Source organism: Diadema antillarum, unplaced genomic scaffold, assembly GCF_040938485.1.
Source record: "Diadema antillarum isolate AM-2024a unplaced genomic scaffold, OU_Dant_1.0 scf00000063, whole genome shotgun sequence".
Lineage (NCBI taxonomy): Eukaryota > Metazoa > Echinodermata > Echinoidea > Diadematoida > Diadematidae > Diadema > Diadema antillarum.
Window position 1 is genome coordinate 156,477 of NW_027270952.1, and position 26,269 is coordinate 182,745.

Genomic DNA, 26,269 nt, shown 5'->3' on the forward strand with positions numbered 1-26,269 from the left:
CGCATAATTATATTATTATTTTGCTCTGATGGGAAATTCTATTCCAGTAATGCCTGCGCTAATCGTAGATTTCGAATGTGCCCTGGTGGGCGGCGAAAAACATCGATTCTACTGGCCAGGTCAACCTCTTCTCTATAAGCTACCGAGTCTATAACCCTTTCGCGCCCACCATATCATTACGTCACTGACAAACAAACTACCGATGGTAATCAAAGAGTTAACGGAGTGTGTAGGGTCGTAGCGCCCTCAACCCATCCTTGGCCTGCTGTGACTTGGGATGCAGTGTGCCGTAGTAGACGTTGAACACGCTCTGGGCTCGCTTGAACTGGAAGAGCGATTTCTTGTACAACTTTAGGTTGAAGAACAGCATCGCCAAGTTGAGTCTAAGTCAAGAAAGAGAAGAGTTATTATTAAAAGTATCAGTCCGGTACTGTATTAAGCTTTTTGTTTCATATCAAACTGCGCATGTTTTCTTATAACTCAGCTAGCTGCTATCTATAGGGCAAGAAGAACAAGACTTTCAATGATGGTCTGCCCTCTCTTCTTTTATGGATTTTGTTTAGGTCATTCTCCAAAGACAATATTTATTTCTCAGTTATAAAAATGGTGAACAAGAAAATAACAAATCATGTATTCTTCAAACTAAACTATCTTGACTAATAAAAGATTTATTCTAACCTAAGTGTATATTATGATAGATATATTACATTATTGGTTTCACATTGTGTATTTTACAGTTACCATGATTGATGCATCAACTTTCTGAAAAGATATTAGATAAAAACTGCCAAATAAAAGAAGACTGTAGCACACGATATCGACATCGTTTACCTGACGGAAGCAACGTCGACATGATCTAGACCGTACGCGTCCACGAGAATAGCCAACGCCTGCTCGAAGAAAACCAACGTGCTCTCGTGGGACGAATCCAAGTCGGTTAGCGCCAGAGCGATGTTGTTCAAAGTGACGGCTGCACGTGGTTTGGACAGGCCGCCACCGCTCCGCTGGGCCTCTTGTAGGTCCAAAGCATGGTGTTGTAGTGCCCTGAGCGGGTAGCCTTGCCTTTGGTAAACCTCCCCGATCTAAAAGGGGGCAACAAAGCTTCACATTTTCATAAATTGGAATAAAACAAGAAATCAATTCATTCCATCCAAAGATTCAGAGTTCATTCATATCTTTAATAACTGAATCGTAAACAAGGTTTAAAACGTCTAGTCAAATAAAAATAAAGCATACAATTAAACAAAACCTTTAATGTAATTCTCATTTTAAAAGCTAGCAATATAATGCTTCCAAAAAAATGCAAGCAACAATACTATTGTCTCAGAGCTAAATTAGCTTACAGTTTTGTTCTGTGTAAGTTAAAAAGGAAAAATGTATATCCTTTAACAGATAAAGGAAAAAAATCACGAAAATAATATAGCAATTTATGAATCCATTTCGAGTCCACGTATTTCTTTCGATCACATCCTCACCAAACCGTGAAGGGTAGCGTGCACATGATGTGATTCCGGCAAAATTTGCTTGGCAATCTCTAGCGCCCTCAAGAGGAAGCGATGGGCCTCAAGTCCTCGTGACGTCACGCCATACACCTGCCTGTCAGTGGACAATGAGTTTGAAATATCATTAAAGTTGGACAAAGGATGTTGCCAATTTGCGAACTCAATCTTCGTGGATAGACCAGTGGTTCACCTGAAGAATGAGAATTCTTTGGTACCATTTACGATTTATAAGAATAGCCTGCAAGGCTTATAATATAGATGTGCAGCAATTGGCCAAAAAAAAAAAAAAAAGTTTGATTTGCAAGAGCAGCTTTAAAAAGTCTGAAAACTGAGTGGTTACCGCTAGAATGTTATACACCCCGTCGCGACGGTATGATAGTTGCTATCATGATCTTTTACCCTCTCTTGACACATTCGTTACCTGCCCTAAACATGACTCAAACTCGTTCAAAATGCACCTTGAAATAATTTGTTTTCAAATGCAATTGGAGTTGTTACATCACTCACAGCATTAATCTACAAAGGCTGATAAAACATTGTCCTAAGTAAACTTGTTATCAAAATCAATGACCATTTGAGCGACAACTGGTAAGTCGTTGCTCGTGAGATGTTAATCGACATAATGTCCCGTAATGATGGCATGAAGTTATTATAAATGGCACAGTGTACTTCATCAAACGAACACTTATATAACGAAATTCCGTTTACAACGGACGGAATAAAATTCAGGCTCTAACAGTATCCGCTCTTTGTCTTTTACTGTTTATTCGTTCTGTTATAACGACAGTTCGATATAACGAACGGAAACTGCGGGTCCCGAGGACTTCGTTATAACCGGAGTCGACTGTAAAAATAGGCAGAAATTACCCCAGACCGGCCAGAGCTCGAATCATCTGCAGCCGCTGATCTGTTGAGGTTGGTTTTGACAGCCGGCAGAGGGCGTCCTCGAAGTAAGCAGCAGCCGCGCTGAAATCGTGGAGCTTCTGACATACCATGCCAAGATCTAGGATATTCTACAAGGGCGGGAAAACCAACGGTGACAGACGATACCACCTCATTATCGAACATTATAGAACAGGAGCTTGTATGAAGATAATGGCACCGTTGAGCGCCATTTTGTGCTAGTCTCTAGGGACAAATTGGATGTATCGCTCAATACAGTTTACAATTTGTATCTGCAGACCGATTAGTGTAGAGACGTTACTTCGGTGAGTTATGTAGAGAACTATTTTGTGCGTGAAGGGCAGATAGCTTCACGCCTTCTTTAAATGTGCTTTTCGACCTAAAGATTATGTTACATGAATAGCTTCAATAAATCGAGTGCACTCGACTAGCTACACCAAACTTTGCACACACACATACACACACAGTAAAGAAATCGAAATTATCATTTAATCCCTTTAGATATCGAACATGTACACACTTTATTGAAAGTATGTACGGGAATACATAAAAAGGATTTCTGATGAGCAGATAACCTTGGTCGTAAGGTCTGACGTGAAATCACCGTTGATACACGCCTTTTTCTTCATCCTTTATGAATTTTGTTAAAGAGGGTTTTGAGGATACCCAATCTACCTTTATGACGTCATGATGTCTGCTGCACATTTTTCTTTCGTACCGCACGTGATGGCACACGTGACAACTGTCGTCAGTCACGTGTTGTTCTTCCAGTATTTTGAGCCTTAGCTGATTCAACCGCCTGTGAAAGGATAGAGGACAACGCGTTCACTAGCAGGAATGGAAATTAAAGTTATTTCGGCATCAGCCGCAACCGTGGCTTCAAATTAGAGATGCCCAGTCTTTAGTGTATCGAGCTGGCTTTTGTATCAGAAAAAGTAGTGGCTTTGGTGATTTAAACGCAACATTTTTTTGACGACAAAATTGCATTAGTTTACGAAATCGTGGAAGAGGTATAATTGTCTTTTTTTTTCTTTTAAGTCAAGTAAGTCAAAAGGTTTCACACAGCAATAATGCAGATAGATTACATGGTTTATGACAATTTGGTTTCTACTTTCTGGCTTTTTACATTCTACTCAATAAAGTTTATGATGTGGGAATGCTGACCTTCCTTTACCATTGAGCATTATAATATTAGACGCTTCTCAAATTGAGAGATACAAATTCTTGGTTGAAATCAAACAAATCTCTTTGTCTCGTGTAATAGAACTGTAACGCTTCAAAAAGATCAACCATTCTTCTGGTAGAGATAATTAAGGCTTCATATGAAGAAAATAATTGCTTCAAAATGGAAAAAAGAAAAGAAATCCATGACAATTTAAATGCATGGTAATACTTCGGCATCTATGACGGAAAAATTGGACAGGAGACAACTACATGAGTCAAATATGGGAGAAGTTCCTGGAGATAAGACTAACCACTTTTATATCTCACCTGGATATCTTCAGCAGCCCGAGTTCCATGAAGAAGTCTGTGAGACAGTCGAGAAATTCTGCTTTGTCAGTAGTCTCTATAAAGTCGCTGCAATGGTTGACAAATTCCAAGTAAGCTTGACCTGCCTGCTCAAACCCTCCTAGCTGTCAATTTGAATAAAAAACAAAAGGAAACAATAAAAAAGATATGATTCTTTCTCTTACCAACCAAGTCCCCGAGTAATGAGCATATACCTTAATACCAAATCTGAAAAAAAAAAAACACAGATAAAAAAACACACACACACACACACCACACAGATAAGTGTTTAAATTGTTTGTACCAAGGAGGTACTATGCCTAGTACCTCCTTGTTTAATGTACCAAAGAAATGGCATAATATGATGTTGAAGTAATAATTATGTATTTCATCCATCCTCTGTGTAATTATGTTGCTTCGAGAAATCAATAAATTCGATCATTTGGAAAAAAAAAAACATCTGAGCCCTTGAAAACAAATAGTCGCAGTTTATTCACGTTGCAAGAGTTATTCACAAAGTTGTGATTTGAACAAGGTAGTCACTTGATCTGTTTACAACACGGTAGGCTTCCAATAATACTGATTACGTATATACCTGGTACCGTACTACGAGATACCCTATCAGAATGAGAAAATGATTATTGTGCAGTCATCTTTTGTTTATATTTTGACTAGAAAATAACACAACCTGATTCATTATTTCAAACAATTTCAGTTTCAGGAAAGGTAAGTAGATATTTCATGGTTTTGTTTCTGCTACCAAGAAAAACTGAATTGAATAATCTTGGGGTATATTGAGCAATTCTATTGTGTTTTGCACCAAGAAATCCTAAACAAACTGGCCAAAACTTGACGGAAATCATCCAGAGAGAGGATTACGCAAAGGATTGCATGTGTACGTGTATACTGAGTGAATGGTATTGTTACGATATCAATTCGTTTAAACCATTACGCATATCTTTTTTTGCTTACAATAATATATTTGTAATAACATTCACGTGGTTGTCATTTGTAAAAAGAGGCCACGCCCTTACCATTCTCCAGGCCTGCACGAGCCGCGCCTTGCCGTCCAGTGTCTTCATGAGCAGCTGGAACGCCGCGGGATTCATGGCCACGCTTTTGAGACGATCCATTTCATTGGCTGCCATCAACAGATGAGGAAGCTCTTCAACCTGATGTTAACAAGAAAGTTACCATAAATGATAATTACGTATGAATGTACTCAATGATTACCATTAAGTCTTTCTGTCCGTCTGTCACTTTCGTTCTATTCAAACATAAGCTGATGAAATACATTAAGAAATACAACCGTTGCAGTTATTAGTATAGTATGAAGATAAACACCATTTTCATATTCTTATAGTAAGGTCATCATCAAGTAGAAAAAAAAATGGCATTGCACTCATTACATTTTAAAGAATACTTCTAGATATGCTATAAAAGTTATCACATATATTTTAATTGTTTTCCTTGTGCAGCTGATGACATCTCATAATCTCATAGTGAATATAAAAAAACAAACTCCTCATTATGAAACTTGCGGAAAATCATGCATTATTGAATAGAATATTTGTAGGCCTACCACCAGGTCGCCATTTGGCCACAAACAATGAATATAAAACAGCAAATGTAAAGCGCCCGTGACCTGGATAAAATTCCCACATACAAAGATGTAAATCACTCACGTAACGGTAATTAATGTCTTGCGTCTGGAAAAAGTCGGCCAATTTCAAGTAGGCCCTCTTCTTTTCGGCCACGCTCGAAAGATACTTTCGCTCCACGGCCTGACGCAGGTGGTCGTGGAAGAAGTTAAGGATGCCGTTCCGATTGACCAGGTTCTCTTCCAGCGAGAGGTAGAAGGGGGACCACACTCTCGATGGCACCTGTCACATAGTGGAAGGACAAACAGAATAGAGCCACGCAATTCTGAACAACTCCACCGAGTTTGCTTCTTATCTTTCGCAAGAAATATACACATATCCGAAAATTGACTAAAGAAGTGATTATACAATAGTCACACTAAAATAAATAATCATTTATACTTATATGCATTACAGGAATAATTTCACTCGTGGGGAATGGAGATGAAGCTTGTTCATGGTGGACTGCGGGGTGAATTTATTCACTTAACGGCTGAAATGTACCTCACAGCGGCATCTCCTCTAGAAATTGATCAATGACAGAAGAGAAATGTATAAAAACATCAATAAAAGAAATAATTATATACGGCAAAGACAACCGCAAAAGATTTTCCCAACGTTTAGTGTCTGTTCTTTACCACTTTTTTCTCTACTTTTTTTCAAACGTTTCTATCACATGTGTTTGTTTTCCTCTCCTGAGTGTATTGTGTTAATGGAACGAAACAATAAAGTAGTATACCTTCTGTTTTATCGCTGCTAACGAGCTACCTTCAATCAGATGAATCGTTAGTATACAGGGCCCATACATACCTGTAGGAAAGTCAGAAGCTCCTGTTCGCTCATCCCCCGGCTGCAGCACCAAATAGCACACGTAGTGTCTCGCACGAGGTGGGGTCTGTGAAAAAAACAACAACAAACAAACAAACAAACAAACAAACGAACAAATCAAAACGGAGGGGCTTATCGCTTTGCACGTATCGTCGGTGAAGTAAAATGGCTTTAACTTTGACTTACGACTTGGGTTAATAGCGTGCCTAACACATAACATTGGATGGGATGATGCCCTAACATTAGCCTTTGAAAGAAACAATCAATTTGTCAATAAAAGTGAGAGAGTTCATCTGTAGATAATGAGGATAAATCCAATACTCACAACGGAATCAGGTTACGCTTTGTCACCATCTTTTGTCCCCTGATCGCAAGACAAGCAGACAGTAAGGAGAAAAGTGTACCTTGAGAGTGTGGCTTTAGAAAGTCCACGGGAGTTGATTAAAGTTGTCTAGGGCAATTACCCCCTGGACAATGTCCCCGGACTCTTCCCCTGACCCTAACCCTAATCCTGAACCTTGGTTGAAGGTTGGTATAAGAAGCTTCTCTTCAATCTGCTTAGTGATCACCCCAACCGTTATTTTCTGCATCATTACGATGATATACTTTGTCTTTCGAGAAAAGGTGAAATCATGAAGACTGACAAACAATGAGGGAGCTCAGGACAGCTGGGTGCAGTGGCTCAATTTACCTCCCATTTTCGCCAGTCTCGAAGTCAGCTTCCAGGCGCTCCAGTACTTTGACGAAAAGTTCTCCGGGGTCACTGGCTTCGAGATACCGCCTGATGGCGTCTGTCAACTTGAAGAAGTAGCCGTAGATGCGGACCTGAAAAAATTGGGAAAAACAAAATGCGTTCACATCGAAGACCAGGAATGTGGTTTAAATTGCCCAAAGTAATAGGGCATTCTGAACACTTATATAATATCTTAGTGTCTATTCATCTCCTTTACGAACTCCTGCTCAAATTTCGAATCAAGTTCAAATCAGACAAAAACAAGTGCCAGTCCTACTTTCAAAACTGCTCCACTTGACGGTTTTCTTTTCCTTCCATCTCTCCATCCCTTCCTCCCCGTCCTTTTCTTTCTGTATTCTTTGTGATCTGTCAAATTTAATCTAATTTCAGTCAAAACTTCAGCATGAGAGGGCGCCCTCTTTTGTTCTCACCTCATCCAAAAGCGCGCGGAGGTAGAGCGCGTTAGACGTCTGCTGGGCGTTGACGATCAGCGCTGTCTGCTCGGCGTTCAACGCTTTCGCGTAGAGCTGCAGGTAGCACGTGATGATTTCCCCCTTTTCGGAAGAGTTCAAAAGTTGCACCCGATAGACTGGCCAACCAGCCGCTTTGACCGCCTCAAGCGCCTTCACAGGAGGGAAAAAAAGAAACAAACATTGATTAACGTCACACCTCCACTGTCATAGCAAATACTGAAATTGATTATTTCTCCTTTTTTTGAAGGGGCACTAAAAACGTATATTATGACCATTAACTGAAAAACAATTGTATGAAAATGATAATATTATGGTAACTGCCTGTATTACAAACAGATTCTTTTAAATTGAGGTGCTGTTTAGCAGGTGTAATTGTGCGTCATTCTTTAGTTGAGTCATGTCAAGGACATACTTCATTCAATGGGAGCAACCAAGCTGATCCAAGAGTTTGATAATGATGTATTCAACTTACCTTTCCTGGAAGGGTTGAGAGAAGCATGAAGACATTTTCAGGCAGCTCTCTGGGTAACCAGGTTAGGTCCTGCTCATCACCTACATCACACAACCAAAAATAATGATAATCATAATGAAAATAGTAAAAAGACAAATTTTAAGAAGAAACGCAAAAATGAAACGGATAATAGAAATAGCAAACATTATAAAAACAATAGCAATGGTGACGACATTACTTGTATTAATGATTATGATAATGACAATGTTATTGTTGTAGGCCTATGTGATCAGTAAGAGTAAAGGCCACCGCACACTAATACGACTTTCGGGCGCACGACTGACTGACTTTGGATCCGAAATAAATCACAATAGCCTCAGAATAAACTCGCTTGCTTATTTCAGATCCAAAGTCGTTTAATGTGCGATCGATGGCCTTTAAGACGCACTTGAGAAATAAATGACGTCACAGCTAGATTCCTTTCCTCACCTGTGCCCCCAGCTCCTGAATCCAGCTGGTTGAGAGCATCCAGTACCAAGACCACCTTCCGCCCGAAGCTTCCCGCTACTGACAGCCACTTGGGGAGGTCCTGGATCAGCATCTTATCCACCGAGGGGATCGTCATATCAAGTCCGAAATGCTCCTTCAGTTCCTCGTACAATCTGAGGAAATAATTATCACAGAGTGAAATAGTTTCATCGTCATTAGAACCACATGTGTAGGCGGTCATGTGAGATAAACCGAGTTTAATTAAAACAATGTTGATACATAAATTGTTTTACATAAAATTATACCCTTTATGCTGAATCTAACAGCATTTTCATACACTTTATCTTATTGAATGAAAAACCTTTTTGTGCGTTTGATGGATTTCATGATTTCAACCATGCGAAATACCACCAGTATTATTATATGGATTGTATCCTAATCAAAAATTCAACAACAGCTGGAAACATCATCTACTTGTCTTGGAGTATCATTCTTTGTTCATGCCTCTATCACGTATCTTTCCAATCGTGATGATGGCAGATGTCATGACCTCAGAAAAAAAAATGCAATTCAAAAGTTATCATATCTTTGATTACGTGATTATATGATTATATGAGGGATACGCAACTGATGGGTTTGTTTTTGGTAAAAGAGTAATTTTCAGACTTCATCATTTTTCTTCTTATGCATAACTGTACTTGGGAAATATCATTTGCTTTAAAATACTGAGTAAATTCCGTTACCTCCTAAGAAGACGAAAGTGTGAGGCGCTGTCCGCCGAGCTCCCGATAAAATGCATGAAGATGAAATCATCGGGATGTCGCTCCTCAAATCTGCCACACCAGTTTGCGACCAGGGCTGACTTGCCCGAACCAGACTCGCCTAGAATTACGAATGGCATGCTTGGACTTCCGGCGAAATATTCATCAATTTTCTCGAAGTATTCCGAGCGACCGATGTACACTCTTCGGCGAACATCGGCGAAAGACTGGTGGGCCTCCCGTTCACGCTGAAGAGGCGTGAGCTTGGAGCCGAGTGGGAACTCAGTATCGATACAGCGTTCTAGATCCTGTGGATAGTGCAGTGAGGAGCTTCATTGAATACATCTTATTTGCTCAATTGACACGATATGAACTGACAAAATTCGAAAGTTTCTATGGAACATATGTAAGAATTATAACAGCAATACGACACAGTGTAACTGGTTTGGAAATCAAATAATATATCACCATCTTAATCCATAGTATTGATATGGCATAGATCAAGAGAAACGACAGATTTGAAGGACGTTTCGATTGGCTGTATGATCCACTGTCATCAGGGAGGTGAGAAGCGTCTCACCTCCCTGCTGTCACTGGTCAAACCCATGAAAGTGACCTTCTCTCGGAAATAACAAAAATTTGTTCTGCACGGGAAGAATTTCAGGACTCAAATTGATCTTTGATATTTCTAATTCAAAAGCCTAGGACGCTCACTTTTTAACGTAGTGCAAACTGCATCAAGGGTATGGTAACGTTTGATACGGTTTCATTTTGATAAACAGTATAGTTTATACTTGTCATTCTGTGTTCATGTTAGTTACTATAGTGAAGGATTCACAAACATTCACACATATTACATAAAGATCAGTGGCGGATCCAGGGGGGGGGGGGTGCATCGGGTGCGCGCCCCCTCTTTACTTGTTGTTAAAACAAAAGAAATAAAAAGAAAAAAAAGAGATAAAATCCGGAAGTAGCACCAGAAATATTGTTTGCGCCCCCCCCCCCCTTACGAAATTCCTAGATCCGCCCCTGAAGAGTGACACACACATACACACTACACACACATACAGAGGCCTATATACCACGCACGTATTATACGTACGCTCAGGCACGAGACATTAACTAAAACACCCACACACAAACAACACACAAGCAGGCACATACTGCAGTACTTAAAGACACAGCCATTACTACACTAAGATTATGTAATAAAGACAAAATAATGACAGATTAACCTGCTGAATGAGCGCGGACACTTCCTCCGGAGATACGTAATGCCGGACAGGCATCCCTGACTCGATGACGGTCTGTCGCAGGGCTCGCTGCTGATCGATTTTCCACTCGGGTTCATGTCCGTCTTCGGCCAGCAGTGTTTCCTTGGACTGTGAGAACCAGACCAGTGGACAGTGGTCAGTCTTTAGTGGTAGGCCTATTATGGGGAAGCTACTTTGGTTTGTCGAAATCTGTTTACCAAATGACTGTAAAAGCATAGACAGTGGCCATATATCAGAGACATGCATTATAACATTGGCCACATAAACACTTTCACCAAAGGGCATTCATTCATTCATTCATTCATTCATTCATTCATTCATTCATTCATTCATTCATTCACTCAGTCACTCAGTCATTCGTTCATTCATTCATTGATCTATTAATCTAATATGTCGCTCAATCTCTCAATTTTCTGTCAAAATATGAACACCTTAAAAATTGTAAATCAGATTTTTCAAACCTTTAGACTTAGTATCTTTGAGAGAAAATTCGGAGGGTTTTGCTCAGCGTAAATTGATAATATCCCCCAACACAAACACGACCACACACTACCTACGCGACTTTTCGTCGTTACCTTATGACAGTGATATAGACATGACTAAAAAGTCGTGAGATTATTCGTTATTAAAGGTGGACGAGCAGTTGGTGATTGTTGATTTATTTTTGCAGCATTGGCCCGACAACCTGCAATTACAAACAATTTCCCACCCTCATCTTAACGGATTCGAAGGAGCAAAATTGGGTTAAAACAAAAGCAAGATTATAATTATTGATTTGTAAGATTGTACTCGCATATCTATGTCACAGGCTCATGGTTATTTTAATATACTTGAATTACTTAGGCAGTTGATAGTTAATTTGTATAGAATATATCCAGATTCCAAAACAATTTCTAAGTGTTGAACAGTCTGTGAGGCAAATCAGACCTACAGTGGTATACCCGAATCGAAACGAACTTTTTTGTTGTTAGAATTTTGGAGTGAAGCGATTGCTCCTTCGAAACATGAATGTGACTGTTTTGCCGATAAGCAAGACGGAAATTGATCTTGCCCCGGAAGTGGTACTATCCCTGAGACCAGAATAGATGCGATAAAGGTGGCCGCTGGCGGCAGTCTTGTTATCTCTTGACACGTGCCTCCCATCCTCTTGACCTCATCCGCGCAATCAGCAAAGACAATATTGACAAAGCAAGGACGATATTCGGCCCTTCCGAATTCACTTGCTCGTGCACGTGCAGATGGCGCAGAAATCGTCCTAACCCAGAAATATTGTGACAATTAGTACATTGGAAGTCACACGTTTGGCTTGGGCCGCTTTTGTTTTTCTAATGGTGTGGGACTACATACATGTATCTGTCAAGAACTGCTTGGGGACTCACATCTCAGCAATATTGCATAGTTTCAAACTGTATGATTCAGAGTGCACATAGGACATATTTTAGTTTCATATGAAGAGTTTGTTCGCAAAAACCGATAAGTCCATTTTTGAAGATTTTAAAGTACGGTCTTTGTCATAACGTACAAAATGATACCTTTTGAATGATATATTGGTCATACCATATAAAGGTACATTTTTGAAGTTATGGTCAAAAGAAGCAAAAATTTTCTTATTATTTTCTTTATTTTTCTTGACCTTTAATCGCAAATATCTCTACTTGGCAAATATGGACTTATCGGTTTTTGCAAACAAACTCGTCATATGATATCATACTTTCAATGTTGCCACATTCTTTTTATTTTCCAACAAATTTGATATCTATAATAAAAGGTTAATGCACATAATATTTCTAACGTAAATATTGGGTAAATATCAGTGGACTTGTGAGGGTTTTGTTTGAAGATTGGTTTGACAATATTACTCACGCTGGTGTTAAATGCTATGTTCTCAAAACACTTAGCGATAATATGTAAATATTACTTGCTCAGTTAAAGAAGATTACCAGACAGATAAACTCACTTTACTTTGTCGAAGGTAGAAGAAAGTCTTGGTCATGTCTTCATCTTTATTTTGAAACACAGCGTGGCTGACTTCAAGCTAGATGATAAAAAAGTAAAACAGACATTATCTCCTTTTTACAGGAAAGTTATATGTAAAACAGAAGGATGAAAACCAAAAGTAAAGATTTCTATGAGAGACTCGATATTTTTTTTTTATGACTGAAGTTGAAATATCATCTTACTCTCTCTGTTGTTTCTACGCTCTTACAATGAACGGACAAAGTACAAAGAAGAAAAACGGAATAACCGAGAAAAAAGGCTAAGACTAATAAACAAATGACATCAAACAAGAAAAGAAGCTGACCAAACAAATCAAACCACAGCTGAATGAAAAACACAAGCTGATATTCAGGCATTATTATTTATCAGCTAATGTATTCATGCTTATTTACTTATTCATTTATCAGTTATCTATTTATTTGATTGTTTATTCATTCATTCTTTTATCTACTTCCTCACTTTCTCCTTCTTAATTCTATAAGGAAATTCCATTTAAACTTTTATTAATCCATCGTTTTTAACAAACGGAAGTGTCACGTATTCATCACTAAATTACATTTTATTCTGTGAAGCAAAAGGGCCTACTTTCCAGAATTTCTACATGGTAATATGGCAGATACCATGGCCAGATGCACTCAACCAACCTGAGTAACGCTGCACCGATATCGGTGCTCGTCGATCCACTTGAGATTGCCGAAATTCTCGACGGCGTAGTCGAATGATTTGCTCAGGAGCTCGTCGACCTCGTCCTCGGTCTGACTCCAGCCGAATCGGTCACCCATCAGGCAGATAAAGTACGGGCGACATCGATCGATCTGGGAAAGAATGACGAGTTCTGTCATATGGGTATTGTTTTCGTTCTCCGTATCTGTTTCTTGGAGAGGTACAAAAAAGTTGTACATCAAATTTTTATGTGAACTGCTGACTGTAAATTTGATGCAGTGAACTCCGGTTATAACGAGGTCCTCGGTACCGGCAGTTTTCTTTCGTTATATCTAAATCTCCTTATAACCGAAAAAATAAACAGTAAAACTACTTGGAGTGGAAAATGATGCGGCATGTAATTTTACTTCGTTGTAACCGGGACTTAGCTATAATCGTGTTCGTTATAACGGGAGTGCACGGTATTGTCTTAATCATAACTTTGTTAACATCACACAATCTAGCATTAACACTCTATCAAAAGACTAAGTTGTGGTCTTCTCCAAATCATATCTACCTTACGAGGATAACAGCAATATTAATAGGATACTATTTTTTCCCTCTTTTCCTTGAAATGTTTTCATCATTATTATCGTGATATCTTTCTTTTGTATTTCTCTCAAGCTACCTTTATTCTGCTTCTTGTTACCATTAGTAGGCCTACTGTTCTCCCTTTTACTGCCTTGCTCCCTTGCATAAAGTTTTTGATCCAATGTTCTTTGTTCATTGTCATTTACGTTTATTTACACTCTTTTTCTTTATACTTTAGCCATAATTCCCTTCTTGAAAACTGAAAGGACAAAAAAAAAATAGTGGAGATAGATTTTCGTTGTACATGAATGTAACAGTAGAGGGCGCACCTCTCTAAGGCAAATAGAGATAGTTTGCCCGTCGTTGCTCTGGTCGCTGGTGATGCCCCAGCGTAGGTCCACGTAGCTGAAGAACACGCCCCTGTCTAAACACATCCTCTTGAGCTCGCCGAATACTTTCTTAATCAGCAGCTCCCTCTCGGCGGCGAAGTCTGTGAAGGTGCTCGAGACGAAGACACGGATCTCTCGCTTCTTCCTGGCCGCGCCTCGCCCGCTGGACTTGGCGGATGTAGCTGGATCAGTAGCAGCAGCAGCATCAACTTGAGAACTCTCGGTCACGTGTGCTGATGATGTCATCACTTGTTCCTCCAGAGATGGAGGCTGGGCAGACGTCTCTAAAACTGAAAACAAAATACTCAAAAAATCAATGTCACTCGTCTACGCGCGCAGTACTCTCGTTTTTCTACAATCCAGTTTCATCTAAACCTATTCACCGTTGGTTATCAAAAATTATTGAGTACGTATACCATGAGAGATCAGAAGTCGCGCCTATCAAGACGTGGAAAACAAAACATATTCTTGGTTTCTGCCAATTCTCTACTTGAGATATAATTCAAACAAGATGTGAGGGACTACGAAAACATCGCATTGCACGCGGGAGTGAAATGTTTGACTTATATTGATCATTCGATTTCTTTGTAGAAAGACTCATTTGGCGAGAGAGTCAGGGCAGATGACACTTTACTGTTACACTTTAAAACGCAAAGACACCTATAATTATGTGCGATCTCTCGATTGCTTGTTCAAGCGAAATTATATGATACATAATTTTCGTGTTGGTGAATGATTGGGATTTAACAGTGATGTCTGTGGGTCCCATGACTATTTCTGTTGTCGCGGTCATACCTTGTGAATGACGTTGGCTCTTCTCCATCGTATCTGGTCCGGCCTCGTCACCACCACCATATCGCTGTATCACATCCCGAATCATTCCCGCCAGTTTCTTGACGTCTTTTGCCAGCTTCCCGTCAGTCATGTTGTCACCGCGTCCAGAGCTGTTGGCCCGGCGACACTTGATGCGTAGACTACGAGATGAATGTTCAACCGTCTTCCCAGACACTACAGTTAGTGAACAAGCGGAGGAAACGAATGATTTCATACTACAGTGTACTCCCGTTATAACGAAGTCCTCGGGACCGGCAGTTTTCTTTTGTAATATCGAAATTGTCGTTATAACCGAACAAATGAACATCAAAAAACATGAAACGGATAATCATGTTAAGGCCTAGATTTTTACTTCATTGTAACCGGAATTTCGTTCGTTCGTTATAACGGGAGTGCGTTGTATGAAGAGTTCCATCGCAAAATTGATTGTCAATTTAAGAATTTTGCGATCAAACCTGCTAGAGAAAATATAGGATATTTTTTCATAATCATAACTTCAAGCATATTTCTTGTTATGTCGCAAGTGAGATATTGTTGGAAAGGTTTTCTTTTGCTCTAGTCTGATGATGGATGTACTATGAAATATTTCAAAATGCTCCAATATCCAGTTTCGCGATCAAATTCTTCGTACATCATAACAAATTCGAACCCTGAGTGAGAGAGATGGATATCCGTCTAAGCAAAATCATGCACAGGAACACCCTTCCAGGGGGTCGCCGTGGTGCATGGGTCCGAGTGTTATACAAAATTAGAAATGTGTGATTGAGTTTGTGTGATATTACCTCGTGTCTCTACGACAAGTCTCCTCACGCCTTTTCCGTATCCATCTACGATTAGCTTAGCTTTGGTCCAGTTTGTGGAGCGTGAAAGCGTCCCCTTCGTCAATCGCTCGTCAACTCGAGTCCCATCACTCTTCTCCAATCGAACTGTGACGTCATAGGAGCCTTGCTTTCCAAGTGGCATACGGTAGGACTCGGAAAACTGGGAAAAATATGGGTTTGAGAATTACTAATAAACACTGATGACGTTTTTTTTTTCCTGAATATCTATCTTTTGAACTTAGTATGCTCTTCCCTTCTAGAAACCCAGTCTGCCTGTGACTGAAAATTTGAAATTGGGTTGTGTGTGATCTCGTCACCACTGACGATGGAAAAAAAAATGACAACAAATCACAAATGCCCCATATAGTCCATGGGCCAGGTCAGATATTGGTACCACCAAAAGGGACAAAACCTTTGTGGTGCCGTTTTGTTTGTAAGGGATATATAAGTGCATCAAACTATGATAGCAATTCCAAATGAGTAGCTTAGTCATGAAAAATGTAGTCTTTAATCAATGCATTCTGGGCTTTAATAATCAGCCCGCGCGTCTGAACCGAGACTATACACAGAACGATAAAGCACGGTCTCTACGGAGCGCGCTGTTTTGAACGCTTTGTATCTCTCTGTGGAGTGATAGTCTACGTTCAAGGCATCCGCGGCCATATCCAAATGCTGTTCTACATGGTACCTCTCTTTATGTAGGAAAAAATGTATGGAATGGGAGACGTTACCGCAGAACGGTATTTTCTTATCATTCATTTTCTCGCTAAAATACCCATGGAAATCTATTTCTACGATACATTGCTACATTCCACTGTGCATATTTTCATATCTTTTGCCGAGCAAGAACTAACAATATTTAAGGTTGTTTTCATAGTTTTATAGCCAATTCAAGGGCTACATCTGGATGAGTGACTATTGAATCAATGAATAATTTTAAGACATAGATTAATCAAGACTTACATATTATTATAATAAGATAAGTGATAATAAATTTCCTGTTTGGAAGAACAATGAAAATTGGAATTATGGAGTAATCACAATAAAGATGGCAGTTCAAAATGATGAGATTAGGCAGAGCGGAAGAGCGGAGTACTGATGTAAATTCCATTATATATAAAGTTAAATAACAGCCTCAAACAAGGTATTTGCAGATCTTGATACCAGCAAATGACCGCGGTCGTACCCCATATGGGTTGTATACAGCAAGGAAATTGGAGGGTTTTGTCCATTCCCATTCCTAGACTTTTACCCCCAAACCAGACTTTTTTTTTAACATGTACATCACATTTTCAAATGATTTATCAGATATTGAGTAAGTCATTCAACAATTGAAGAAATTATCCTTTTCTTTGGGGGGGGGGTGGGGAGGGGTTGTTAATTGTGCTTCTCGCAACTTGGTTATTCTAGCATGACGCATGGCAAGGAGCAAAGTAATTTCGATTTAGCAATTCTATTTGTTTCTCGGTATCTACTTGGAATTTTTTTATACCTTGTGTCAGAGGGGATCGTTATAATAATTCTTCCCTGTTCCAGACTTATGAAACTCTACCAAAATGCAACTGCTCTGAAAATTCTGACAATACTCTGCAACAAGCACTAACTTGGTCCGTCGACATAGCTCTATTTGCATTTGCGGAGATTTGCTACTCCCCAGTATATCGAAAATCGTATATAAAAACAAGACAGTAGAACAAAGCCGCCCCAAAAATCTGTCTTTTCGATTAACGTCCATAATATACATCTGCGTGCCTATTTTGTGTTTGCTCATTAGTTTGTTTGAATTGGAATTAATGTTCGTTTTTCGTATATCTTTTGGTATGATTATCATGGCACTATCTATCCTATTTCCTGTCACTTTATCCTTTCCATTAGGTGTCGAAGTAAATTTGCTCTGAAGAGTGTTTCGTATATTTAGTAACATTAACTCACCCGTTTTGCAGAATTATAAGTATTAAGAAGGATGTTTTGCTATCTCTCGTTGCGCTCGTAATTTTGCTGAATATGTAGATATCTCGCTATTGACGTTTTGGTACTTAGGAGTTGTTTGCTGAGGTGTCTATGTCAAAATGATATCGAAATGTTGGTTATTTGGAGTGGTACAGAATTATTTGATTCCGAATATAGTAATCATGATTTTGACAAAAGGTGATGACAGATACAATTTCGCCATTGATTGTGTCCTTTGAAATGCCGTGTTTTTTCACTCTTTTCCCCTAAATATTCTCCAAAGTGCTGATCGCATAGTTGAATAACAACTCTAAGAACACGAAGAATGCAACAGCTCGCGTGTGTGGAATGGGGATTCCCTCGCATTTGTTTATGTGACAGTGGATGAATTGTTATTATCTCCAAAATAGCAAAAATTTGGAGAGAGGTGCTCCGCTGATACTGACAATTTTAAATTTTGCTCACTATAAGTTTGATATATTGTCTGATCACCTCCAAATTTGATGTCGTTTCCCGAAACTTATTACGCATATACGTTGTATAAGATATGTTTAATTAGTGTTAACGTATTTTGGTTACCATGGCAACAAATAAACATAAGCAAGTTCCGTTTCAAATTTTGACCCTTTTTTAGCTTCTTGTTACTTATTATCTTATGTATTCACAGCATAAAATAATAAAATTTTATACTTTTAAAGGAAGTATTCAATTATGTTTGAAAAAAAACTACAGCGCCCTCTTGTGTTTTGTCTTGAGTTTTTTCTGTGGTAAACACCATTTTCTTAAGATTTGGACCTGTAAATGCTCCGAAAAGGTTAAAATGAAATTCAAATGTGTCTTTATATGTCTAGATAGAAATTAACAGCAAAAACTATTTGCAATTTCGCCTTGACTGCCCGACATATGTCTTAAAATTAGTTAATTTAATATTATTTAATGGAATTCTCTTTGTTTTCTTTGTATTTTGACAAATTGCTCCCTCTTTATGGTCTCCAAGAAAAGTTTTGATGGTGCCATTTTGTAGAGTATGTCTTGAGTTACATTTGTGCCACATTTCAGAGCAATTGATAGAAAAATATTGAAATGATAGAGGGAGCGGATTGTGCCCTCCATGGTTTAACCGAGCTTAAAAAAAAGGTATTTGGAGTTATGAGGGTTAACGGCTGATACTGAGACTAAGCTACTTCTCTGGAATTGCTATCATAGCAAAATATCATCTACAGATACATACCATTTCAAAATGCATAAGCAGAATTTGTCCCTTTAAGTGGTACCAATATCGTACAAATCTGGTCTTGGCCCATGGACTAATATGAACAAACTACGTACTTAGTATTCAGCAGTTGAAAGGTAATAAGCATTTAGCGCCTCAGTTTTTGTTTATATTTTTTTCTTCAAAAATTGGATTACAACATTATAACAATGTTATCTATCCACATTAAACGATTATATACATGGATTACAACGTTATTACAGTGTTATCTATTCACATTAAGCGATTATATACAAGGTTTACCAACTGAAAATAAGCACACATGTTGAGAAAACAATGATAACAGACTAATTATGCACAGTTATTGCATTACTAAATACATCTAGAGCGGGAAGAGGTAAAAAGATAGATACGATTCATTTTAATCTGGACCGAATCTTGAGGAAAACCGCAGAATTACTCATTATGAGTCACTTGACCACTGGATTCTATAAGTAAGTTAACTGAAATGATAACTGAAATGACTGATAATAGCACAATCAATACGTAAACTTACTTCAATGGTAGGAATAGTGTCCATCGATTCTGCTGATAAATAATCAGACAGGTTGAGGATTTGTGACGTCGTCACAGCGTCATCTGCTTAAAAAAAACATAAAAGAAAAATAGCTTAGTGAAATTCAGAGAGAGAGAGAGAGAGAGAGAGGAGAAGATTGAAAGAGAATGAAAGGTCTTTCGACGATGCGTGCATTAGCAGAAATTATCTTTTTGAAATCTATAATTGAAGAGTTTAATCGCATAACAGATTAAGTGTTCGCATTATGCATAAGCAAGTCCACCATCAGATCAGCATCATCATGCAATGAATGAGCTGTTGGGGCTTAGTAAAGCTAAGGTATCATGGTGTCTAAATCATAAGGTCAGTGGTTCGAATCCATCGGCAGGAGTGAAAATTAATTTTGGCATGACACTTCATGATCAACCCCTTTGCGTGTCACATCAATTTCTCATCCATAGGTTTGTTTGTGAAATCTGCTCACATTTGACTCTTTGGCACAGAAAGGGGGATTTGGGACGAAAACCCATTGGTCACTTGGTAGCTTACTCGGAAGCTTCCCTAGCAGTGACGTGGAATATTATTCAAACATAAAACAGGATGGCAACATCACACTTACGCGAACTTCCATCCTCTTCTTTTGGTTTAGTCTCGGATGCCTCCCGCGCAGGTGCAGTACTTCCATTGTCCTGTAAACAAGGGAAGATTTGGCTGTTGTAAGACTCAAAGGAATCCCATGGTGAGTGGTAATGCTCCCTTTTCTGTTTCGATTGCCCATCAGTTTTTACTAGCGAGCTTTAGACCTACGACGCGAAAACGAAGACGGAGCAGCCTCCCGGGTTGAACGACGGAAACAGCTGCATCGCGCACGTGCAGAAAACCATCTTTAGCCGATATAGCGTCGTCTCTAGCGTTCGCGTCGCGGATCTAAAGCTCGCTAATGTTTCTATGATAAGCTTTCTTTGAAGAAAGAGTAAAGAAAGATGGCGTGTTTTGTATGGGTTGTAGCGTTGACAAAGGCGACGAATAATCATCTCTTATGGTACATCTCTATGCAACGAGAAACAGGCAAATGACCTGAAAATAAAGGATCCCATGAAGTCAAGGAGAAACAGTCCAATATATCTTTCAGAGATGAAAAGAAGAGCATCACTTATGTTATAATTTCATTACGTGTTGGTGCAATTTGTCATTATAATATTATTATTAAGTCTGTGGTAACTAAACTAGTACTTTACAACCGTTGCTTGAAAGTGATTCCCTACCACTCCGAATTCGAAAATCAATGGACGTAGGCCTATAAGTAGAAGTCGGGTAGTTGAGATCGCAATGCAATCTTTTAAAGTTACTTGATCAACAGCCAGGGTATAGACTGTTGATCTATTATGCATGAATGTATGATGAGTACACCGTTGAGATATTAGTATCAAGAATTCATTTCTAGAATAGATGACATAGTTTTTCGTAGTCGATACCGAGACCCTGCCAATGTTCACCACTTTTGATAGAAACATGTCATTCAAAGCGACCACTGACCAGCAAAGTCAGGAGATTGGCTGACCATCCAAGGTACTTGACGTCACCGCCCATAATCTGACGGTCCAGTGGAGCGACCTCTTCGGCGAGCTATACAGGTGGAGATTTAAAGCATACTAGTAAATTACTACAACGACAATGACGGTGATAACTTTTGATAGTAACAACACTATTACACTAAGCATGGTTGAAAATATTGTTCTTCATAGGCCTACTTTAGATGACGTGATTTATCACGGGATTAATATTTATGAGTTATCTTATATGCCCGAAACGTATAAGCTCCTATCTCATTTAGATGATCATTGTAGTTTTTTAGCTTTACATCTCAATTTTGGGGTTGTTGAAAATAATTTATAAATAGTCAATTTTGTTATTCGGTCATTACTATTAAAAAACACTACATAACGTGTGTATATAACATACTTTATTTCCTTTGCAAATTAAAGCATGTGATAAATAATCCTAGGATACTACCTGCCCACAGGCAAGTACAAGGAAATAGAAACAAAATTTTGTCTATTATGTTCAAACCTTGCAAATCATGAGAGTATAAAAATGGGTACTGAGTTGACATATTTTGGATTTAATTTCCCAGTGACAAGAAAAACTGAAGAACATTGAGTTCATATCAACACTTTATCAAGAGTCACTAACGAATTTTATGTTGTATAAGTTCTAGAGACGATCGCATGCAAAGAGGAGCTCGAGCAGACACTGAAATCAGGTCCGCTGTATCCGGGTGGGCCTTCATTTAGGGCCATGCACCTACCTCTTGGCTCAGGCCTGGGGATGCTTCCGTGTCGCAAGGGTTACTCACACCAGGGAACCGCTCGTCGTGTATGAGAATTGCCGACAGCTTCACGGACTCATCTGGATCGCCTGCAGTTTGTGACGAGGGTAATGTACAGAAAGGTCAAAGGGTACGGAAAGAGAAATGTAGGATTGGAGGGTGGAGTTTTGGAGGAAAAAGTGATGTACAACATTTTCAAAACGCATCAAGACTTTAATTTATCAATAAATCTGAAACGCTTCTTCAAACTGTAATTTCATTTCCTTAAAGATAGGTCTATATCCAAAATTTTCACAGCCAGGGGTAACTTTTTTTTGTGATGTGCAATGACAAAAGTCAAAATAAGATGACAAAAGTCAAATTAAGATAAAGACGGTGTTGACGAGAGGCGTTCTCGATAAGTCGCGTTGTACAAACAACGCGCCAAAAGATGAAGTGTCAGCAACGCTAAATTTGATTCGTGGTTATTATTAAACTACTACATGTACTTAGTAGCAAAGCCAAAGACCGTAGGACCTACTCACAAGCGTGCTCCAAAAAGGCATGTTTGTAAACATTCTTTCCTGAATGCCCGTTAATTGGCTTGCACAGTGTGACAAGAGAATTTAAGCAATCACAATTGGAATAATACATGGTGGACTGGGATAGAGTACTTTGGTGAATTTCGACCAAAGTGATTAGCACTAGCACTCACCACTCTTGAATGTTATCTCCACAAATTCATCTGACGTCACAATGGGAATGGAGGCATTCTTCGCAGTACATGCTGGGCTGACGTCAGCAATGCATTCCAGTTGACTTTGAACCTGGAAGTAAACCAGGGGAAATCTAAAACTCCCAGTTATGCAGGTAGTCACTAAATCATCATGTTTGTATATTTTGATCAATATTGTTGAAAAACAATGGGACGTATTTTTAGAGTAAACAGCCTATGAAATAAACCATTCAACAGCCATATATTTACAAATGGACAGGTATATGTGTAAGGCCTGTGATTGTTATGAACATTATGCATTTCTTTGAACCAAATACAACAGACGGTAAAACAACTTAGTAATGGCTTTTAGATCTGTAACCAACATAACATCGTAAGAACAAATGTCTTGATTCTTTGATTTCGATTTTTCATTCAAGTTCCAAACAGTAACTGTTATCTAAAACACGTTTGGATAGAAAACATAGCTTAAAGTCTACATTACGCCCAAAATATAACTTTTTTTCTTTATATAGATACAAGTGATGTAACACAAGCCATTTGTAAATTATTAATTGTTGAATCACCAATTGATAGGCCCACTTGTAACCTCACTCTAATTGCGACTGGCTAGCGTCTACCGCAACCCTTGTTACCGAGTCGTTTATGCATATTGTATTACGCTATTCACGCATGATTGTATAATTATCTGCCTGCATCAATCGTCTCGGAAGTGACGAAGAATTATGAAAAAGACAGGGCTTACTCACGTGACCAGATACGTCCTTCCCATTTACGGAAATCACAGCTGAGGCCAGACCAGAGGAGAGTGTGAATAGAGTTAGGGTATATTGACCAGATGGAATCGCGATCTATGAAGCAATTGAGGAAGCGAGGAGAGTGTCAAGAGAGTTAGGGTATACCATGTCGAAGAGATAAGCAGGGAAATGGAATAAGCATAAATAGGACACAAAGCCATATCGAAACAAGCAATTTCTGGCATAACATGTGACATCCGATAAAGGGTAACAATAAAACACGTAATCATAAAATCATTAAAAGTTAAGCTCTTGATAAAAAAGTTCCAATTATTGTAGTTTTCAACATGTAGTAAACCTTAACTGAGCACTGAGCAATCTGCACAGCTTTATGTGAAAAAAAAACATAGAACATTCATGCTGTTCAGTCGAACGTAAAATCACTGTACTGCGTCCCTCTGCTGCTCCAACTTTCTATCAGCCTATGACCTATCTTTCTATCTTATCAAATATATGAAGTCGGTGATTTGGCTAAATCAGTAGCGCGTCTGCCTCCAGATCCAAGGAACCCGGGTTCGACTTCCGAGTCTGGAGTGAGCAATGTTGTAGGTAATCGCACCGTCCCTTCTAGTAAGAGGCAAAACACTGTGTCCCTTGGATAGGACATTAAATGGAGGTCCCGGGTGTGCGACAGTCACAAGATCGCTCTTCATTCATTCATTGCAAAGAGCAGGTAACCTGGTGAAGGGGTTTTGTCTCATATCCAGTTGTACCCCATGGAAGACCAGCTAGTGCCGCAGATGCAGGGGTCTTCTCAGATGGAAAAATGAAAAAAAAATGAAACAAACAAACAAACAAACAAACAAACAAACAAACAGGCATCCATCTACTCGTCCAGAGGCATAAATTTGTCAACTGCAGATACCAACAGACCACCAACATAGCCACATTGTCGCTCATTAACATAACACTTTTAGCCTCTTTTACATTCACTGCGGTCATTTGTACCTTGAGGTGTATGCCTTCTGGGCTAGTGAGTCTGTTTCCGATGTATGTCGTGTATAACGCCCCATCCTCCGTGCTAGACACAACGCCATGGCAGTTAGTTGATGGATCGATGTAGCATCCCGTGTAGATACTCTCTGAAACGTAAATGTGGTGTAATTCAACTTATTTTCATAATATCACGGTAACAAAGAAAGCATTTTGCGGTTCACTTGGAGTGTTTTCTGTTCTGAAATGACAAGGACACATTCATGGCACATGACAAAGCAGCGAGGATGAAAGATCTATCAATTATTGATTTGATTGCTTTGTCTTTGATATGCAATAATGAGGGAAAGAAGAATGATATTTTTCAAACATTTTCGTCGACCAGCATTAAATGTAAACATGGTAAAGGCCTACAAAAGTAGAATCAAACTGACAACACAACCACTCGAAAACTTTAAAACTTACAAACACAAAAAGAAGAAAATATGTTGAAATCTCTGAAGGCTTCCGTGGTGGTAGAACGTTGGGTGGTAGAAGGCTTCACGGTGCACCACGTATTCTTTCTTGAGTATGTGAGTGGCCTTGAAAAGTGCCTACCCAATCCCGACGTTTCGGCAAGCATGTTCTCATTAAGCCTTCTACCACCCAAGAAAATATGTTACTACGTCTCTTTGTGCCAATATCTGCACGTTACAATCAAGACATTTTCGTCAATATTAGGAAAATTCAAATCACATAGAAGAAGGAATCAAAGAGGAACAAATTCAAGTCCATCAAGAATGTTCAATTATTACTAACAAACGAACATATTTCAAAAGAATCCAGAGTTCAAGAAACTCTTATGTTTCCTCAAATTCGTTTGTGAACGGAGGCTCACCGATGGATGGACAGATAGACGGCAAGAGTATCCTGCCGTCGTCGAACACGACTCCATTCACGCTTTCGTAGGCAGGGCCGCCGAAGTTGACGGCGAGGTGAACTCCAATCTTCTGGCACACGACTTGCACAGGTGACCCAACCAACTCGACTTCCACGGTTCTGTTTTCTGATAGACGAATTGTGAAGCATAGTGGGTATGAGCATACACTATATAACACAAGAGACGATCCGAGCGGCTGCCGAGGTAGGTTCGAGATAGCTCGATACAAACCATCGGAAACGAGTCGGAAAACTTCGGCATGATTCGGGGTTAGTCGGTGTGTAACATTTCTAACATGATATAGCTTTGACAATTAATGTCCATGAGGATTCCGGCTTTTAAAAAGGAATCAACCCAAACACTTGAATTTAGTGACTGCGGAGATACCAGTAGAACACAACAGTGAATTCTAAAGAAAACCGGACTTTCCTTTCAAAAGTTATTATTTTCTGTTGGATAAAAAAAGATGCGACAGTTCGCAGTGTCACAGGAGACGAGCAATATATACAGAAAACACACAGAGAATCCCATGTACCGGTACTTTGATTTCTGTAGTATATAGACAGAACACTTGACTTGATATACCGCCTTCAGAAGGCAGATGATATAGCATTGCAAAAATGGCAGTAACAAGTCAAGGGAGTGTCAATTTTCAACGGAATTTAGCGGAATTTTCTACATATTCCAGACATCCTGTCATGCCAATTTAGTACTTAAGCATCACAACAGTTTCGAGAGAAAAAAAACGGGGCCCTATACAACATACTGTATAATTTGCCCCAGACAATACTAACATAAAACAAACATAATACATCTAAGAGATATTAAACAAAAATATTAAATATACCATGATGTATCCACAAGGGAGCTCATATATAGCGTCTCCACGAGGAAGCTTATAATGGACGTCTCATACACAGTTTATACACTCAAAGAAACAACCCTTCATCAGGTCCCAAGGCGTATAGGTCCTGGAAAGTTCCAAGATTTTCCAGATTTTTCCGGATAATCATACAAAT

General features: G+C 39.1%; 2 protein-coding genes across 2 annotated transcripts in view; both read right to left on the minus strand.

Annotated features, from left to right (window-relative positions):
- Positions 1 to 21,107, minus strand: LOC139716195 (TPR repeat-containing protein DDB_G0287407-like). Its single transcript, XM_071627760.1, has 23 exons — positions 21,094 to 21,107; positions 20,177 to 20,246; positions 19,558 to 19,640; positions 15,800 to 15,998; positions 14,979 to 15,191; positions 14,124 to 14,473; positions 13,206 to 13,376; positions 12,521 to 12,598; positions 10,525 to 10,671; positions 9,272 to 9,597; positions 8,529 to 8,701; positions 8,061 to 8,140; positions 7,547 to 7,738; positions 7,074 to 7,207; positions 6,365 to 6,449; positions 5,600 to 5,797; positions 4,949 to 5,086; positions 3,897 to 4,039; positions 3,081 to 3,204; positions 2,370 to 2,515; positions 1,476 to 1,596; positions 832 to 1,082; positions 1 to 383 (listed from the first exon to the last, which is right to left on the minus strand). The coding sequence occupies exons 3-23, from the start codon at positions 19,579 to 19,581 to the stop codon at positions 218 to 220; spliced, it is 3,459 nt and encodes a 1,152-aa protein (XP_071483861.1). The 5' UTR covers positions 19,582 to 19,640; positions 20,177 to 20,246; positions 21,094 to 21,107; the 3' UTR covers positions 1 to 217.
- LOC139716236 (uncharacterized) overlaps positions 21,073 to 26,269 on the minus strand; it is a 17,908-nt gene continuing 12,711 nt past the window's right edge. Inside the window, exons 3-8 of the mRNA XM_071627800.1 lie at positions 25,209 to 25,376; positions 24,347 to 24,480; positions 23,351 to 23,452; positions 22,581 to 22,692; positions 21,866 to 21,975; positions 21,073 to 21,183 (exon numbers count right to left, since the gene is read on the minus strand). Coding sequence (XP_071483901.1) covers positions 21,073 to 21,183; positions 21,866 to 21,975; positions 22,581 to 22,692; positions 23,351 to 23,452; positions 24,347 to 24,480; positions 25,209 to 25,376 — 737 coding nt within the window. The remainder of the gene's footprint in view (positions 21,184 to 21,865; positions 21,976 to 22,580; positions 22,693 to 23,350; positions 23,453 to 24,346; positions 24,481 to 25,208; positions 25,377 to 26,269) is intronic.